Source organism: Onychomys torridus, chromosome 6, assembly GCF_903995425.1.
Source record: "Onychomys torridus chromosome 6, mOncTor1.1, whole genome shotgun sequence".
In the NCBI taxonomy this organism is placed as follows: Eukaryota; Metazoa; Chordata; class Mammalia; order Rodentia; family Cricetidae; genus Onychomys; species Onychomys torridus.
Genome location: NC_050448.1, coordinates 97,836,512 through 97,856,224, shown reverse-complemented (window position 1 = coordinate 97,856,224; position 19,713 = coordinate 97,836,512). Strand labels below are relative to the sequence as shown.

The 19,713-nt window shown below is 45.6% G+C and overlaps 1 protein-coding gene across 2 annotated transcripts in view; it reads right to left on the bottom strand.

Annotated features, from left to right (window-relative positions):
* Bcar3 (BCAR3 adaptor protein, NSP family member) overlaps positions 1–19,713 on the bottom strand; it is a 113,948-nt gene that overhangs the window by 77,213 nt on the left and 17,022 nt on the right. For both annotated transcript variants that reach the window (XM_036191070.1, XM_036191071.1), the window contains exon 3: positions 539–578. In XM_036191070.1, coding sequence (XP_036046963.1) covers positions 539–578 — 40 coding nt within the window. The remainder of the gene's footprint in view (positions 1–538; positions 579–19,713) is intronic.

Sequence of the window (19,713 nt, the reverse complement as noted above, 5' to 3'; positions counted from 1 at the left end):
CCAGGGCCTTCATTCTCCTACCCAAGATAAAGCTTGGTCCACAATGCCTTTCTACGCCCTGCCCAAATCCTCCAAATCTGAAACTAGGAGATTAAAAAAAGAATTCACTCAACAACAGAACAGAATGACTTCACTTGGTGGCAAAATGTGATTTGGACACATAAAATCCTCTGCTAGCTGTTTACCCAGTGTGAGTATTATATGAGTGCCACAATAATGAGTTTGATTATATGGTGCTGACTCCAGACCTCTTTGGAGGTATTACTGAGTGTAAGCCAGATCTTATAAAACAAAACCAAAACAAACCCGTGACTCTGAATTTTAGAACATGGGGGAGAGACCACAGACTCTCACAGAACAATAGAGACCCTTCCCAAGCTTACCAAAGGCTCCTGAGCGCCAGTTTTCCTCTGGTTGTTTCGGGTGGTCTGGCCAGCCCCCTACATACGCCAGACTGCAGGCAGCATTGGGCAGGGCTGTTAGAGCGGGAAGTCTGTTACCCAGAGTCATAACTACATGCTAAGCTCTGCTTTCCTACCTTCACATATTCCAGAGTTGGGTCCAGAAGATATGGATCCCTGAAAGGAGAACAAAGGGAAAGATATAAGACAGTTAGAACAATGCACATTGATGCTGAGTGAAGACATCCAACATTATTTCCTCTCTTCATTTAAGTTAGTCAGCTGCCCCCAGTTCCCAGATGGTATGCCCCTCACACAAGGAAGTCAGGATGAAACAGATTCTTCTCATGAGAGAGAGAGAACAGCCCTGAGCTTAGTCAAGATGTGTCATCTTTTCCAGCCAAATTCGGGTCTCAGGAAGTTACAGTGTTTTATATGTGGTGACTCTAAGTGCACACAAACATTTAAAGGTAGCCTCAGGTATGAAAGCAGAGCCCCAGAGGAGCAGAGGAGAGAGGGGGCAGCATTGGATGCTCAAACATGCAGCCCTTTCCAGCACTGAGGTCTTCTAGGTTAATGCCCAGACAACCACAGCAGGCCACTGTGCTGCCCTGCTTGGACAGTAAGAAAACGGAGGTCCTGGCAGGCGGGCAGCTGGCCAGCCCCTGGGTCCTCATGCACAGCTCTGCTTCTCAAGAACATCTTCCTCTTCGTCTTATCACTAGCCCTTCCCACCCACTTGTGTAAACCTGAGTGACTCGGCCGAGTATCTTTTAGTGCCCTGGTACATCACTCGATCTAATGTCCACTTTGTGTCTGCCAAAATCCTCCATAAGGGCTGAGCAGATATCAGAAGTAGACGGCAGGGGTGGTGCTGGGGAGGGTGACTTACTGCAGATGGGGAGATCCAGGAGAAGAAAGGGGAGACACCAGATCTAGCCCTTCTGAGCTCGTGTGGTTTTAATGAGACGTAAACGTGAAAAGGATAACTGCTTCACAGACTTAAGCTTCAACAGCGCAACACATTTGGACAGATGGGAGATCCCTTACAAAGAACCGGAAGGCTCTACAGCCTGCAAGGCCAGTCTCTGAAGAGCAGGCAGGTTTCTTAGCAGAGACAGAAAGACCGCCCTAGGAACACAGGGAAACCCACGGGCAGCTGATGCCTTGGGAGGGTGAGCCCACCGCTGCGGCGAAGGACATGAACGATTGCAAGGCCACTGTTGGGGACACAGTGTTCCATCCTACAGGTCAAGGATATGATGACCCTGTTGTGACGATGGAGCCTACTCCTCACGCTGCTGTGACTGTTCAGAGCATGTGGCACTGAGACAGGCTGGTGTTCAAGGTGCTGCTGGGCAGGCAAATAGGTTCCCACGTGAGTCCTTTGTGGGGTCAAAGGATCCACGCAGGGCCTAAGCTTTCAGTAACAGGTATGTTCCCATTGAAGATAGGTGTGAATCCAAACCTTTCCAAGCTTTCAGCAGAGTCTGTGGAGGGGGGGGGGGGGGCGCTCTCTTGCCAGGCATCTTGAGTCTACCTGCTGCGACATCACTACCTCCTTCTGCAGGTCGCTGTGAAGCCGCTGCTAGACTCATTCTGGAAAGTGCCATGCTCTGGAGTGTGGTCATGTCATCAAGCCCTGCTTCCATGGGAACACCCGGCCAGTGACCAGAACTGTCACCAGCCTTTTGCCTGCACTCCCCCATTTAAGTTCTTAAAACTTGGGGTTCACTCACTTGACGTCTGGAGCTTACAGGCCCAGTGGCCCAACTCTGGGAGTTGGTCACTACAATGCTAACTTCCATCCTCTCCATCTTTCTATTCCATGTACATGTTAAAACTTACTTCATACACACACATGCCCTAACACATGGATTAAAACACACACAAAAAACCAATGATATGTACTGTTGAAATGGATGGCTTTCAAGCTTTTTGGTTTTAGTATTTATTAATTATTGATATTAGAAATTAAAACTGAGAAACTTCAACATATCTGACCAAACTGAGAAAACTCATCCAGGGCAGCCAGGGCTATGTAGAGAGACTCTGTCTCGAAAGAAAGAAAGAAAGAGAGAGAGAGAGAGAGAGAGAGAGAGAGAGAGAAAGAAAGAAAGAAAGAAAGAAAGAAAGAGGGAAGGAGGGAGGGAGGGGGGGGAAGGATTTTAAAGCTACTCTATTTACATTAAAAACAGCCATGTTTACCCAGTAAAGATTTAGTGAGGATGACATCATTTTAGTTCTGTGGATCTTTTCACGGGCTCTGTAGGGTTCAGCTGAATTCAAGTCTACTGCATTCCATGGATGATGTGATATGTGCTGTTTTCAACGAAAGGGGAAGAGCCAGACGCACAGATATGTAAGCGGCAAAGGGAAGGCCACTTTAATAGACCCCCAAGAAATACAGATATTACAATCACATAATAACAATCACAGATATCTGCTCTAATGCTAAAAGTCAGGCAGCTGAAGCCGGAGGCTGACCACAGGTTCATAGCCAGCCTGGGCACCTTAGTGAGACCCTGTCTTAGAAAACACAACAAAATCAGAACACGCCGGTGAGTGGGAGGTACCACTACAGCTTTCTCCTCCTCCTGGCGTTTTAGATAGTCTCACTCTGCATCCCAGGCAGGCCTTGAACTCATGACAGGCTAGCTAGTGGTATTTTTGCATGGGTTAGGTGTAAGTATGAAACCAAAAATTTAGTGTCTTACTCTCATGCTTTGAGTATCCTTTATCTAGTGTGTGTGATTCTGTGACCAATAACTCTGGGAAACACTGGCTAATGAATTTTTCAGATCTCCCATATCTTGACTCAAATATTCCAGCATAACCACCACCACCACCTCTACACACACACACACACACACACACACACACACACACACACTCACACTCACACTCACATACACACATTTGTTTGTTACCATCATCACTGACATCACTGAGGAAGTTATTAAGTAACAAGTTATTAAGTCAGTTTTATGGTGAAAGATACAAATTTTCAAAACTCCTCATTTTCACTTCAAAGATTAAGTTCTTGTTTTTTGTCTCTTTCTCCCCTCCTCCACTCCCATCATTGGCAATGAACAGTATCAAATATTTTCCTTGGGTGTCATTCATTTTCAGAAAAATATCTGACAAATACCAAGGCCATAATGTCATGATGTGTGTGACTTCAACTTTTTTTTTTAAAGCAGCGTTACAAGTCTCGATTTCATAATTTTACTTAGAATTTTGTCTGGAATCTTTGCCCTTCTTACCTCCTTGGCTGCAATATGCCCTGACCCTTGAAAGCTACAGCACTTCTCTCTCTTTCCAGAAGTGTATGTGAAAACTCACTTCACTCACCCTGTCAGGTCTCAGGCTAAACCTCAAACTCTACTGGAAGGGGCTGTCTGTGTAACCAGCGTGGCTGGGCCGTGTGTGGGGCCTAGGTGACGCCTGAGGCTCTGCTGGCTGCAGTGAGCACCCTCACTGAGAACAAGAGCTCCTCACATGCTTTTCACTTCCTGTCTCAGAAGTATGAAAGGCTACTTAAGACCTGAGGTCTAGAGGCTGGGGTGATGGCCACGCTTCTCATCCAGAGGACAGTTTTCCCGCACCTACATGGGGCAGCTCACAACCGCCTGTACCTTTGGCTTCAGGGGATTTGACAACCTTTTCTGGCCCCCAAGGGCACTGCACACAATGAGGCGCACACACACAGACACACACACACACACACACACACACACACACACACACACGCACATGAGTGAATAGTTTTTAAGAGAATGAGACCTAGTAATAAAATTCATAAAGTTTTTAACCTTTTCATCAGACATTTTAAACTAAAAAGCAGTCTCGTCTAACTGTGATGGCCCAGAGATGAGAACTACAGTGAGCTCTGTCTTGAGGTATCAGCCATTTCCTCTACCATGGTCGCTGCGAATGTCGTCACAGAGAGAAAAGGTCAGTGGCATCCTAGTACCATTACGAAAATGGACTAGCTATTATAGAAGCTCTCCCAGCTCAAGATCACACTTCAAGAATTTTCATTCCAAAAGGAGTGAGTGTGTGTGTGTGTGTGTGTGTGTGTGTGTACTCATGCACACAACTATTTACATGTCAGCCAAGTGCTCAAAACTTAGATTTTTCTGCTGTAACACCAGGCATACAGATATTAAAACTGGACTGCATCTGGGATTCATAGTAAATGAAGAGATTTTTTTTTTTCTGCTCTTCCCTTGAAAATAAAGAAAGAAGTTAAGGTAACTATATGAGATGATGATGTGTCAATTTGTCTAATTATAGTACTTTTTAACTATCTGTATGTATCCCATCATAGTATGCTGCATACCTTAGATGTCTGTTTTAAAAGTACCATCAGGACTCTGGAGACCCCACTCCCATGGTGCCCGTCAGTCTTCCTCAGCTATCATGGGCAGCAGTGCACAGACACGTCAGCTTCTGTCCTTCAAACCCTTGCTGCTAGTAACTGATCTAACACAGCTCCAGCATTCCCTCATCACCTTCGACTTCTTCTCACTCTACTTTACCTTACAGAACTCTCATCATCTATGACACACATCACACACCATCTTCAACGTGCAATGGAGCCTGTCAATGTCTCTACAACCTGTTAAAGGCAAACATCATGGAAGGAAGTATCATGATGGCCAAGGCCCAAGCCATCAACAAGTCCTGGATGGAGCCAACTACAGCTTCATGGGCTTAACACAACGTCCTAAGTGAAAGGTCTTCTGTGCTTCTCATTCTGCAGTAACAGGCTGGCATTTTAATCAGGTACTAAAAACACCCCAAACACCTTTAAAAATACAACTGTTGTGTGGCTAGCACCATGCACAGTGATGCTTGTTCTTAGGAGACAAAATTCATCTATTCAAGATATTTTATATATATGAAGTTTGCCTGCATGTATGTATGTGCACCATGTGCATACAATGCCCATGGAGGTCAGAAGAGAACACTGGATCCACTGGAGCTGGAGTTGCAGATGGTTGTGAACCACCATGTGGGTGCTGGGAATTGAACCTGGGTCTTCTGGAAGAACAGTAAGTGCTTTTAACCACTGAGCCATCTCTCTGGCCCACAAAATTCATCTATTTCATATAAATTTCTTTCTTTTCTCTCTCTTCCTTGCTTTTTTTCTTTCTTCCCTTCCTTTTTTCCTGCCATTTCTATTTTTATGGTGCTGTGAACTGAACTCAGGACTGTGTTTACTAAGCAAGAGCTCACATCAGTACAATATGATGTGCTCCACATCACAGGTCAATGACCTCCTTCTAAAGCCTCACTATTCAATGTGGTTGTCACTAGTCCCAGTGGCCATTTAAAGTTGAGTGAAATGTCCAAGTGCTCAATGCCTTGTGTGGTAAATAGCTCTCATCCAACACATCCCAATTACAGATCAATTCTGCCACCATATTTCTCAGGAGCCTCACTGCAGACAATCCCAGAGGCTCTTCCTTAATGACCAAGGCTTCAAGTGGAGGAGACAAAGAAAAGGAAAACACAAGCATTTTCCCATGAGATGGCTAACCAGCTTGGAGGTTTGATTTCCTTTCATCTCTGATGCACCAGTGAGCACTTGCTTCAATTTCCTACACACCAGTGACTAAAATTCCTAATTCCTAATAGAATCTCCAGTGTCTCAGGGGCAGAGCGAAGGATCCACTATTTGGAAACCCCAAATTACCTAAGGAACCCCATCTTCCTCTCCTTCCTGAGAAAGACAGTCATTATTCTGGCCAAGACTGCTCTTCCCCAGGCATGGTTCATCTGAGAACCGCCCCCCTTCTGAGTCCTTCCTCCAGGAAGCTGGCCCTAGCGGAGCCTGGCCCCAGGTCACTCTAGTCCACACCACTGCTGTGCACTGTTCCAAGTGGCCGGTCAAGCTTCCCCCTGCGACATTAAAGAGGCATTCTCACTGAGGCCTACCTGAGGAGGAGCATAGACCACCCAGCACTTGGGTGACCCCATTTCTTGGGGGACCCTGAAGCTGGCACTGGCTCAGGAGCCACAGGGCACAGCACCTGGTAGAGTGAGTACTGGATATTTACCCCCTTTCCCAAGGTTTGAGGTTTGGAATACAGTGAATATCAACACGTATTGCGGGAGACAGGAGCAAAGAATGTTCCAGCTCAAAGGGGGGAAAAGGAAGGGATTTTATATCCAGATATGGTGGGAAGGGCAGATCCTAGATTACAGAAAGTTCCATCTAAAATTAGAGGCTCCAATCACAGCCCATAACTGTATTTCCCCTTGCGATATGCTAAACAGCTGAGCTGGTCTGAGGAATGCAGTAGCTAAATTTTATCCGGATTTCAGTACGAGAACTGAGAGGTCATGATACTGCTACAGTAAAACAACTTACAAGAAGTCAGTAAAGTAGTTCAGATGCAAACTGAACCAACATCACCCCTTCAAAGCCAAAGCAACCCCTGATGACCTAGAAAGGCCCTGACAAAGCGCTCCAGCCCAGCCCCCATGCTAGTCACACTGTTACGGTGGCTTGACAGCACAGTGATCAGTGGACACATGAAGGAAACCTGTGGTGATAGATTGTGTACCCCAATAAACTTTGCCTGAAGATCAGAGAACAGAACAAGCCACTAGATTAAATATAGAGGCCAAGCAGTGGTGGCACACACCTTTAATCCTAGCACATGAAGGCAGAGATTCGTCTAGATCTCTGTGAGTTCAAAGCCACCCTGGACTACGAGATTGATCCAGTCTAGGAGAGAAACAGAGCCAGCCAGTGGTGAAACACGCCTTTAATCCTAGAATTTAGGAGTCAGACGCCTTTAATCCCAGCAACAGGAAGTAAGTAATATGGTGGGCGGAGAAAGGTATATAAGGCATGAGGAGAAAGGAACTGAGGCTTTTTGGCTGAGGAAGCTCATTTGGCTAGACGCCTATCAGCTGAGGCTCTGTCAGGCTGAGGAGTTGGTGAGGTAAGAGGTGATGGCTGTGGTTTGCTCTGCTTCCCTGATCTTGCAGCTTTCACCCCAATATCTGGTCCAGGTTTTTTATTAAAAGACCATTTAGCATTCAAGTTACAGAAACCTAGCAGGGCGAGTTCATGGGACAGGCAGCCATGCTAATGGATTCCATGCACAGCTATGAACCATGAGAACCTGGGCCCAATTTGCCATGTGAAAGAAATCTCTCTGTGTCTTGGTTTTGTCGTCTGTAATGTGGGAATAATAACAGCTCCTAGATCATAGGAGTTGTGAATACCAAATAAGGATGACATTAATTTATCAAAATATTTTTAAACAGTGCCCAATACACAAATTTATATATAGTACAAGTCTGAACAGTGCATCAGATAACATTAATTAGGATGCCTGTCTTCTCCCCAAATAGTTCACATGAAGAAGAAAAATCTAACCAAATGCAATTGATGGATACAATTTTAACCTGTAATTTTAAAAATGTTCTTACATCAATAGATGGTGGGAAAGATAGAAAGTTTATTATTATCAGATTTAGATGATCATATTTACATCATGAAATAGCGAGATGAGATTATCAGGGATCTGGAGGGATCCTAGGCCAGACGAAAGGGAGGGAGGGAGGAGCTGCTTGTTGGAACATGTCTGGAATATTTACTAATACACTAGAAGTGACAGGACAGTAATAAATGAAATGCTGGCTCACTGAGGGCAGCCAGAAAAAGCAGGACTAAGCAGGGGGGGGAAGAAGGTCTTGACACTAAGATATTAGCCCGTAAAGAATGGGCTTGAGGAGAGAGTGGACAAGATTGCCACCTCACAGCTCAATGTCTCTGTGCAAGAAAGATCAAACATTCTGTTTAGACGTGGGGGGGGGGCAGGGGGCCACAGGAAGATGTCGGCCTCACTTAAGGGAGTGCTTTCCAATCATCAAGACCATCTGAAGATGGGGGGAAAGCACCTTCCCAAGACACAGGAGGGAAGGTGCTGGTCACTTGTCAGAGTCGGGGGCTGGGCAGGTCTATGCTAAGCAGAAAAGCTAGGGCATGAGGGTGGGGGCTGACTTTCTACAGAGCAACAAAACATTTAACTTGTGCTAAAATGTTTCAGGGGAGTCAGGCATGATGACTGACACCTTTATTTCAGCCTCTGCAAGGCAGAGGCAAGCAGATCTCTGAGAATTTGAGGTCAGTCTCATCTACATAGGGAGTTCTGGGGCTAGCCAAGGCAACAGTGAAACCCTGTCTTTAAAAAAAAAAAGGAAAGAAACTGTAATATTTAATCATACTCCTGGGAAGCAAGTGGTATTTCCCCCAACTTACAGATTAATAGAGAGATAGGGGGAAGATTAGTGATTGAACCTCTAACTGATAATATCACTTGGCACCTAGCAAGGGATCATGTACAACCCCGACTCTCAAAAGCAGCAGCTGAGAGAGTCAGTTGTGCAGAGCTGTCTGGGCAGCAGAGGCCAAGAGACAATCAGAACTGTCTGCCACTCCCGCTTTCCCGATTCTCTTACAAAAGGTGAAGCCAAGAGAAAACACTTGGTGTTCAGGAAGCCAGAGCAAATCTCCCCAGCCCTTGTCAACACAGCTCTGAGTTGGCACATGGAAGACATCAGCAGGGAGCATGTCAGCTCACGCTTCTCTGCATGGATGGACTGGAAGGCGCTCTGAGCAGGGTGGGAAGGAAACCCTGGCAAGCTGCTTGGAGGATCTTCCAAGGGGTGATTTGGCAGTCCCTCGATTATTCTGTTTTCCTCATCTGAAAGGCTTTGAGAGCAGAATGAGAACACCACCAAAGTCCCCCTTGGCCACATCCTCAAATGAACCCAGCGAGGACTACATTCCGTACGGGGAAGGGGAACACAGCAGCTCACATAGTCAATCAAGCATCAAGACTCCTTAACTAGTCTCCTAGTTAGACATAGATGGAGTGGGGGGAAAATTAAGGATAGAAACAGAAAACCAGGCTGGTTGGGGCTGGGACTATTTCTTGGTAGCAGTATGTATGAGACCCTGTGTTCGATCCCCCCTCCAAATACTTTAAAAACTAGCACTCCAGAGGAAATTCAAGCAATTTTTTAGAAGACACTTATTTGGACACAGAAGATTGTGTCTACTCCCTTCTCCGGCAGCCACTTGCACTAAGCTCACCAGAAAGGAGCAAACATTCTCCTACAAATACCCTTCCCAATGGGCCAGAGAGCATAGCAGTTGACATTAGAGACGTGCCTCAGAGTTGAAACAGAATATCCAATTATTCACATGAGACTGTAGCCAGAAGTCTCAAATTATAGATTTCTATTCTCCAAGCAAGATCACTAGAAAACAAACAGAGGGTCTTGGCAATCTAAGTGAAGAGGGCAGGGGTAAAAACAATATTTTTGGCTTATGCTAATGATGACTCCCCACTCCATGAGTCCATGATGTGGCATCTCTGGTTACAAATGGGGGGGGGGGGTCTGGCAGGCGCCACAGACCTTCCTGGTGGGTGGGCAGGCTGGTGTACCAAGAAGGTCAGCAGAGATGACAGGAGGTGAGACCAGACTCTTGTTATTTTATTTTTAAGTTTATTAAATCATGGATAACGTCACTCTCTACTCAAGCTAAGTTATTTAAAAAGCATCTCACTTTTTACAGTTTCAACTTCAGGAATGTCTGAGTCACGGAAATGATACACTTACAATTTACTTTCTTATTAGGAACCAGATTATTTCCTTCCTCTTAATAGGACACTTGATCTGAGTGTTTGCTGTTTTGAGTTACACCTTAAGAGGCCTCCCCATTTTTCTGGAGTGGTTAGAATACAAACTGAGAAATGCTCTGTCCTCAATCACAGAATGTCTTTTTTTTTAAAGCTAGGGTCTCACTATATGGCCTTGGCTGGCCTGGAACTTGCTATGTAAACCAGGCTAGCCTTGAACTCACAGAGCTCTGCCTATCTACAAAATGTCTTAAGGATTGCTTTTTTAAAAAATAATAATAATAATAATGTATAATTAGTGGTTATCAGTGTCACTAGAAATCTTTTGAAATGTAACAGCAGCAACAACAAAATAAGTCACCTTTATTGGGATCATTATTTTATATCATAGAAGAGTGTGAGAAATCAGACCTAACTGTTCTAGACGGAGATAACTCCACATACACTCAAAATCTGCAGAGCCAGCGCCCCATCCTGCATGGGTCACTGTATACTCCCCCACTCCCTGTACATATCCATCGTATGCTTTCTTCCCCCTCCACATGACCAACCCCTAAAAGGAATGTCACACCTGCTTCACGCTCAGCATCTCCCACACATCTTAAATTCAACCCACAAATGTCCTTGGCACCTTCCTACCGTGTGCCACACGCAGCACGGCACACAAAGTCCTCACTCTCAGGGAGGCCTCTGGCACACGGGAAGGACAGATCAAGAGGTCCAGCTCAGCTTCAGTAGGCGAGGGAGTGTGGGTGGGTAGGTGGAGTACCCCACAGAGCCTTTCAACAACACACAAGCTGAACTGAAGCCCACGCAGTCTTGGGGAGAGGTCACAGGGTGAGCGGGAACGAGAAATGTTCCAGCCAAGAGGAGACACATGGGCAAAGCTGAGGGCATGGATGACACGGCGTGTTTGGGGAACTGTAAACTGTTCAAGAGTTAACATGCCTTCGTCTAGGCCGCCAGCACCTCTTAATTCTGTTGGGCTCCAGCAGTGACTTCCCTGCATTCCCCTGCCCTGCAACCTTCTCGCCACACAGTAGCAGAGATCCTTCCCAACTCGCCATCCCAGGACTGCTACTACCTCAAAGGAAGACCCTCCTCTGTCATCCTCATGGCCTATCAACCAGTTTGTAATGACACCAGTCAGCTCAACAACCTCATACCAGCGGCAGAATTCTACAGACACCTTCCCACCAAGAGCCCTATCCTATAGGGATTCAATCAAACACCGATGTGGGTACTTCCGCCAAGGGGTTTTTGAGGACACAATGTAGGTCCCATTTTGGTTTTCTTTACAATATAGTCGTTATCCAGGTGAGCTAGATGAGGGATCCTGCTCTTGATGTGAGATTATGACAGGGCCTATGAGGCCCCTGGCACAATTACCATATGAGCCAGTAATGAAAATTCTTCTTTTCAGTTCTATCTATACAGCTCTGTAGATACTGAAAGCAAGCTCTTAGGGAAATATTCATGTATTCATGTTCTTAGGTGCAATATTTACAAAAGCCAAGATGTACACAAGACTCTAAGTACCAAGAAAAGAGGGCATAGACATCCAATGGGACATAATTTAGTCTTCAAGAGGGCATTTCTGACATGTGTTACAGCATGGCTAGACCTTGAAAACATTATGCTGAGTGAAATAAGCCAGTGACAGAAGGACACAGCGTATGATTGTACATACATGAGGTACCCAGGGCAGGCAAATTCAGAGAGACAGAAAGTGAAACGGTGCTGTCCTTCTGATCGGGGAGGAAAACAGGCAGAGTGAAGAGTGTACAGCACACATACTGTAAGAGGAAAAGAGTCTTAGAGAAAAGCATCCCGAGTGAGGTAACCCAGACCCAGAAAGACCAACATGCGATGTCCTCCTCATAAGTGAATATTAATGCAAAGCAAAGGATAACCAGGCCACAATCCATAACCCCAGAGATGCTAGGCCAAGAGGAGGACCCCAAAAGGGACACACATGAAACACCCTGGGAGAGGGAAATAGATAAGATCTCCTGAGTAAACTGAGGGGGCAGAGGGAAGAAGATGGGGATGAGAACATGAGGGAACAGGATGGCAGAGTACGGGGAGGTACAGAAACGGAGAGCAATGAAAGAGGTATCTTGATAGAGGGAGCCATTATGGGGTTAGGGAGAAACCTGGTGCTAGGAAAATTCCCAGGAACCCACAAGGAAGACCCCAGCTAAGACTCCTAGCAACAGTGGAGAGGATGCCTGAACTGGCCTTCCCATGTAATCAGATTGGTGACTCCCCTAATTGTCATCATAGAGCCTTCATCCAGTGACTGATAGAAGCAGATGCAGAGATCCACAGCTAGGCACTGGGCCAAGCACCTGGAATCCAGTCAAAGAGAGAGAGAGGCGGGATTGTATGAGCAGGGGGGCGGGGGTCAAGAACAAGAAGGGGAAACCCACAGAGACAGCTGACCTGAGCTAGAGGGAGCTCACGGACTCTGGACTAACAGCTAAGCAACCTGCATGGGACCAAACTAGGCCCCCTGAATGTGGTGGACAGTTGTGTGGCTTGGTCTGTTTGTGAGACCCCTGGCAGTGGGACCAGGATTTATGAACTGGCTTTCTGGAGCCCATTCCTTAGTGGGGGATACCTGCTCAGTCATGATACAGAGAAGAGGGGCTTGGTCCAGCCTCAACTTGATGTGCCAGACTCAGTTGACTCCCACGGAAGGCCTTACCCTCTCTGAGGAGTGAATCGGGGGTAGAGTGGGGGGGGAGGGGGGATGAAGAGGGAACTGTGGTTGGTATGTAAAATGAAAAAATATTAAAATAAAAAAGATACAAAACCAAAAAAGAGACAGACCCATAATTAAAAAGTAAAAAGGAAGAAAAAAAGAAAATGGCAGCACAGCACTGTCAAGGCGCTTACTGACACACTAAGAACCGAGGCGGGCACAGAAAGACATGTACCACGTGACCTCACACAGACTCAGAAAAGGGTGTTGTGGGAAAGTTGAGGGCAGAGCGACGGCTTGCAGAGGCTGGCTGGGGAGAGTAGGCTGGAGCAAGGGATGGGGCCAGGCTGATGAGCAGATATTAAATCACACACTGACCAGCAGGATGGTCCAATGAGGCACCTGCAGCTCACAATAATCCGCTCTGTATTTCAGAAAGCTGAAAGGATTACACACTTCACTGCAAGGCAACAATAAATGTAGGGACAGCAACATTTAACATGGTGTGTGTGTGTGTGTGTGTGTGTGTGTGTGTGTGTGTGTGTTGTGTGTGTATGTGTGTGTATATGTGTGTGTATATGTGTGTGTTGTGTGTGTATGTGTGTATGTGTGTGTCTGTGTATGTGTGTGTACATGTGTGTTGTATGTATGTGTGTGTCTGTGTGTGTAGTGTGTGTGTGTGTGTGTATGTGTGTATAGTGTGTATGTGTGTATGTATGTGTGTGTTGTGCATGTGTGTGTATGTGTGTGTAAGTATGTGTATGTATGTGTGTGTGTGTGTGTAAGTGTGTGTGTGTAGTGTGTATGTGTGTGTGTGTGTGTGTGTGTGCACGCGCGGCGTCTGTGCCTGTGGAAGCTGTCGTCTTTCTCCACTGTGTTATGCCATATTCCCCTAGCATAGTCTCTCACTGAACTTGAAATTCTTCTTTCTCATTGGCTGGATGGCCACTGGGCTCCCATAATCCACCTGGCCATGGGCTCCCATAATCCACCTGTCTCCGCCCTCCCTGGTGCTGCAGTACCAGGGACACATAGCCATACCTGGCTTTTCTTACCTGGGTGCTGGGGATTCAAACTTAGGTCTGTGTGCTTACAGAGCAAGCATCTTACCCCCTGATCCCTCCCCCTAGCGTTAGTGTGTAATCAAATTCAAACACAACACACTGTATACATGTATCAAAACGTCACACTATTCAGTTCATATGCATGATTCTTAAGTTTTTAATGTGTGCGTTACAATAAATGCAATATTATACTAAAATGTTGAATATGTTATGTTTTGCATTGTATTTTCACATAGGTTTTTTTTTTTTTTTTTTTTTTTTTTTTTTTTTTTTTTTTTAACAAACAAGAACCCCTAAAATATGGGACAATAATGACGTAAAAGTTACGAGGAAAGTGACCGGGGCTGGTATTTAAAGGCTCAAGACAAGTACTGCTGTCCCACAGTCTAATCCAAAGGAGTTTAAGGGTACCCTCTAAATGAACAGGAGTGGAATTTTTATTTGTTTGGGGCTTTGTGGGTTTTTTGGTTTGGGTTTTGTTTGGGGGGGCAGGGGTACAGGGTCTCACTATGTAGTTCTGTCTGGTCTAGAACTCCTAGAGATCCACCTACCTCTTCCTCCCGAGTGCTAGAATTAAAGGCAGATGTTACCATGCCCAGCCTTAAACTATTTCTTTTAAAACTTCAAAATAAAGCACTAACAAAAACCCATATGTTTTTAGTTCACAAATGTTACAGAATAAGAGGCAGGTATAAACCCATTATATTATAAAACACAGACACAGGAACGAAGTCGAACTCACAATTACAAGGCACATTTCAGAATACAGGATATGGTAAGAGAAGGACCCAGTTGAGAAAGAAGTATGTGCCCTTAAGTGCCTGTTTCTGGAAAGCAAGATTGGAAACTCACTAAGGGTTTGGTTTAAATTAACACAACAGACTAAATACAAAATGGAGATAAAGATGGGCAGAAACTAAATGGTGAATCATGAGAGCATGAAGGAACAGGCAAACTTGGCTCTTGACAGAGTCCGCTGGAACAACCCCTGACAGAGAAAACAGGGAGGGAAGAAGGCACAGGACACCGCAGGAATGAAACAGAGCACAATTATCAATGCGTTTAGAAACTTAGGAAAACCAAAGATATTGGGGGGGGGGGGCAAACACAGCACTAAATCAGACTCCAAGAAGAAAGAGAACACCTACGCCCACAACCATCTGAAACACAGAGTTAGCAGTTCAAATCCTCCCAGTAAGAAAAGTCTCTGCACTAGACAGCTTTTACTACATCGTCAGTTCGGCCAAACTGAAATGATCTAGTCCTTGAAAACTATAAAACTCTCCAAGAGACCAGACAAAGAAGATGCTATTATTTTGATAGCAATAGCAAAGCCAGTAAAAGGAAAAAAGAAAGAGGAAATACATATGCCAAATTTCACACATTGTATTAAAAAAAAAAGTCCAAGCAAAATACTGATAAACCAAAGCCAGGAACACATGAAAAATACAATGAAGTCAGATTTGCTCCAGGGATATTGACAATTTAATAAGGAAGTTCTAATAATACAATTGGCCACGTTCATGTATTGAAAGAGAAAAATAATTGGGGGCATCCAATTGATTGGGAATATACTTTTAAAAATATCATTTCATGGCATCTTAGGTAGAAGGTGTAAACTAGAACTATCTGATGGAAGGTTCCTATCAGCAAGCATCAGTCTCACTTATAAAGTATTAGAAGCATTAGTAAAATCAGTCAGTCACTGCATCAACCAATCAGAAACAAGAGAAAGACACCCCCAGTGACCGCTTCTGTCTGCCACTGTCTGGCAGACCTTAGACTAGAAGGAAGCAAAAGAAATTAAAGGTAAAGGGCTGGCAAAGGAGACTCGAACTGTCACAATTCATAAATGATGTTAGGATATGAATAGGAAATGTCCCCCACAGGCTCATGGTTTGAATACTGGGAGGCTGTGGAACCTTTAGGCGGTGGGACCTGGCTGGCGGAAGTCAGTCACTGGAGGCAAGTCTTTGAAGGTCATGCTGTCCTCAGCAGTTCACGGTGTGAAAACCCAGAGCCACAAGCTCTTACTGCTGCAAGTGCTGGATCATGTTTTCCCCATCCTGGTGGGCAGACCTCCTCTGAAGCCATGAGCCAATAACCTTTCCCCTCTGAGGTGTTTCTGTCACAAGTATGAGAAAAGTGCTACACTACTGTCTGCACAGAACCCAAAGGAAATCTACAAAGCTCTTGGAATTAGGGCAAGGATCTAGATAGTAGAGTACTATATGAAATCTTAGAATAAAAACTTCTTGAGGACAGGAACCAGAAAGTTTGTAAGTCTGAAATAGAGGCCTTGCTTTATGGGTGGCTTATTGAACACAAAATTAACTCATTCCTAGAACCCTGAGTGGATGCAATACAAGAAGACTTAAGTGTGGCCAGCAGGCTGAGTCTGCGTACCTAAAGTAACAGGCCCCCAAAAGGAGCAATCCTGTAGACCTGGAGTCTTGCCAGTTACTTTCTTAACCAACCCCTGCACCAGGGCATGCCACAAAAATCAGGACAAGGGACCCAACAACTAGGACAAAGCCTGCCTTCCTGGTAACTTGGTGGCTTCTGCACCTCAGGAATAGAATCTCGTCTCCACCTGAGCTCCATTGAGCTCTGAGTCTTGGCTGGGACAAGGAAGGTGGGGGGAAGGGGGAGATGGCAACAGACTCTAAACCTAATCTTCCTTCTACTACAACCGAATTACACCTTACATATCAATATATTATATACTTAACTGTAATGTTCGATTAGAGAAGATTAATATACAGAAAAGTCCAACATCTTCTATTTCATTAGAGGTTATCTGTGGTTCTAAGTTCCTGTCTACCCTGCCAGCCTATCTCTTTACAACTCCAATCAATCCAAATTCTCTGAATCAAGCCTTGATTGTCCAACTTATTAACATCTGTACACACACACATTGTGACCACTCTTTTCTATGCTGTTATAACCACAACTCAAAGAATTAGTAGCATCTCAGTTCACCTTTCTTATTAATTAGAAAGTTTTTAATCTCTTAAAGTTATTTATTTTATGTGTATGAGTGTTTGCTTCATGTATGTATGTGCACCACATGCAAGCCTGGAGCCCACAGAGGTCAGAAGCAAACATCAGATCCCCTGGTATTGAAGCTACAGATGGTTGTGAGCCACCATGTGGATGTTGGGAATCAAACCTGTGTCCTCTGGAAGAGCAACAAGTGCTCTTCACCAGTGAGCCATCTCTACAGCCTCCAAGTCTGAAGTTTTAAGGCAAGAATAATTTAATACACACTGTGTGCCCTGTCTCTTTTACAGGACTACAAAAATACTGAGCACAGACTCCATATTCTCGCCATCCTTGCATCTCTAGGGCACAGCTGCTCAATAAATGTTAGTTTGTGTGTGTGTGTGTGTGTGTGTGTGTGTGTGTGTGTGTGTGTGTGTATGAGTGTGTGTCCTGCACTGTGCAGAAGACCTGGTCCCCAAGCCTTTCATTACAGACCCGAGACTGAAGTGTGGCCGCCTCAAGATAGCTCCTTCAGCAACAGAATACCCATCCCCAATGCATGCCAGAGGACTGCCTCCCTCCCCACACCACAGACCAGATGCTTCTGAAGTGATGTTGACAGGCTGGCTGCTCCTGCCCAACAGGAAAATCTCTGGGCATGTTTGAAATGCCAGGGAGGAAGTTAACTGGGGCAATAACCCAGAGGACAGAGTTCATCACGGGACAATTTCTCTCTGTTAGCTGGGAAAATAAGAAGAAACAGATGTTTCACAAAGGGCAGGTGCTGCATATGGTGATGCACACTTGCAATCCCAGCACTCAGGAGGCTGAGGAAGGAGGATAGTGAGTTGAAGGCCAGCTTGGACTATACAGCAACTCTCTCAAAAAAAGAACAAACTCCAGCACTGATCCAGGGAGGGAGTGAAGTAATGACATGGGGGGGGGGGGGTATTAGCTGTGACCAGGGTGACAAGGTTGTTTTTTATTTTTTTGTTTGTTGTTGTTTGTTTCTGATACTGAGATTAATTATACCGGGAAATATTAATGGTACCAGGAAACACTGTCTAGATTTGCCTTTGCTACCTTTGGAAGGGATGTAGCTGCTAGCACAAGGACTAGCACACTTTAGACACATGACGTAGGGGGATATCTTTGTCACATCAGCTTGCACAAACAAATGAGAATCATTCCTCTATATCTCAGCATGCTTACTGATGATGTCACGGTGTGTACACGCTGCTGGCCACCACCGCCCGGCCAAAGTGAGGACTTTTTAATATTCTCACAGGGTGAACACATGACACCAGAATTACCTCGTAACCGATACAGAAGAATGTAAGGTCTGTTCCTTAAAGATTAAATCAACAGGTCTTCACACCAGAAAGGCGTGAAGCACTGGGGCACAGGAATCATCTTGTGTTTCTGAGGTCAGAGTTAAAACCATCCACCACATGTGATCTGCACGGTCATGTGTGACGACCTCCCTTGGTCTGAATACTGAGCTTCAATTAATGCCCCTAAAATCACAGTAATTTTCTTAGACAACCGTAGCATGCCCCTGACTCATTCTGAGGCTACAGTGGTCCAACTCCTAGGGCATTTCTCACGGCAAGCAGTGAATCTGAACCCCATATTTTTACTTTGTAATTAGTGTTTTGGACTCCTGGTGTAAGTCTTATTTAATTAAATTTGGTGTGTTGTTTCAGAATCGGAACATCCTTTTCTGGGGCTCATGTCTGTCGTTGGACATCCTTCAAGATTCACAGCAGGAACCCAGGTTCGATGACATTGCTATGCCAGTATTGTGGTCTAAACGGCATTTTTAAAAATTGGTAAGAAGGGGGCTGAGGACACAGCCCCCCGCAGACTTCATACACCATCCTGGAGCCTGAATCTCTCACCCTAAGGACGGCTCCAATAGCTCACATTTGCATGCACACCTTCTCAGCATTGCTATAAACTCTCATCCCAGCAAGCTCAGGAAGCCAGGGATGGCTTCCTTTCATTAAAGCTCTGCTGGCTTTGTTAAAAGGAAGTCCCCTGAGACATGTGTACATCTCCAACTTGTCACACCCCAACATTAGTTCTTCTTTCTCATAGACCAGACACCACCATCTCCCCCAAGGAACACCACCCGACGAAAACAATGACCTCTCCCTCTTTCCTGTTCTTCCCATCTCAGTCATCGGCCCACCCTGGCTGCCAGGGCCACACCTGGAACGTTCCTCTCCTACACCCCGCCATATTGAAGCCTTAGCCCATTTTGGAGACTAGTTTCAACCCCTGCCCTCTTTATAAAACACAAACCAAAAAACTATCTGTAGATTCTTCCCGCAGTTTTCCTCACCCCAATATCCCTACAGTGGCAGTGCCTGTGGGTACCCTCAGCACCTCTTCTCTCGGTCTCCGTGACCTCTGGGCCTCTTCTCCTGGCCTCACCCACTCCAGGCCTGTGCAATTCTCACGCACCCCCTTCCCAATCAGAGCAGTTACTTCCTGTACCCACCCCCTCGAATGAGCCCAACAATTTGGTTTCTCTAGAGCCCCCTCTGTGCTCTGGTTGTTCCAACCATAACTTCTGAAAGCCCCTTTGTTACATTTTTCACAGTCCTGCTTGCTCTGCACCCTGCTTCTTTCACAGGCCGGTGACATCCTCCGCCGTGGGTCTCGGTTGCATGACCTGACCTTTCCTGGGGTCTATGCCATAGCGGCAGTGGGCAGTGGGAACCCCGAAGAGGCAGGCCCCGAGGGAAAGATTACCTCCACACCATGTTGTGGTGTGTTTGTGTGATATACCTGGACAGGTGCTAAGGTCGGAGGTCAGAAGGATTAACTGAGTGGAACAGAGGGCTACCTGGTGGGTGGGAAGTTAGGAGCGTGCA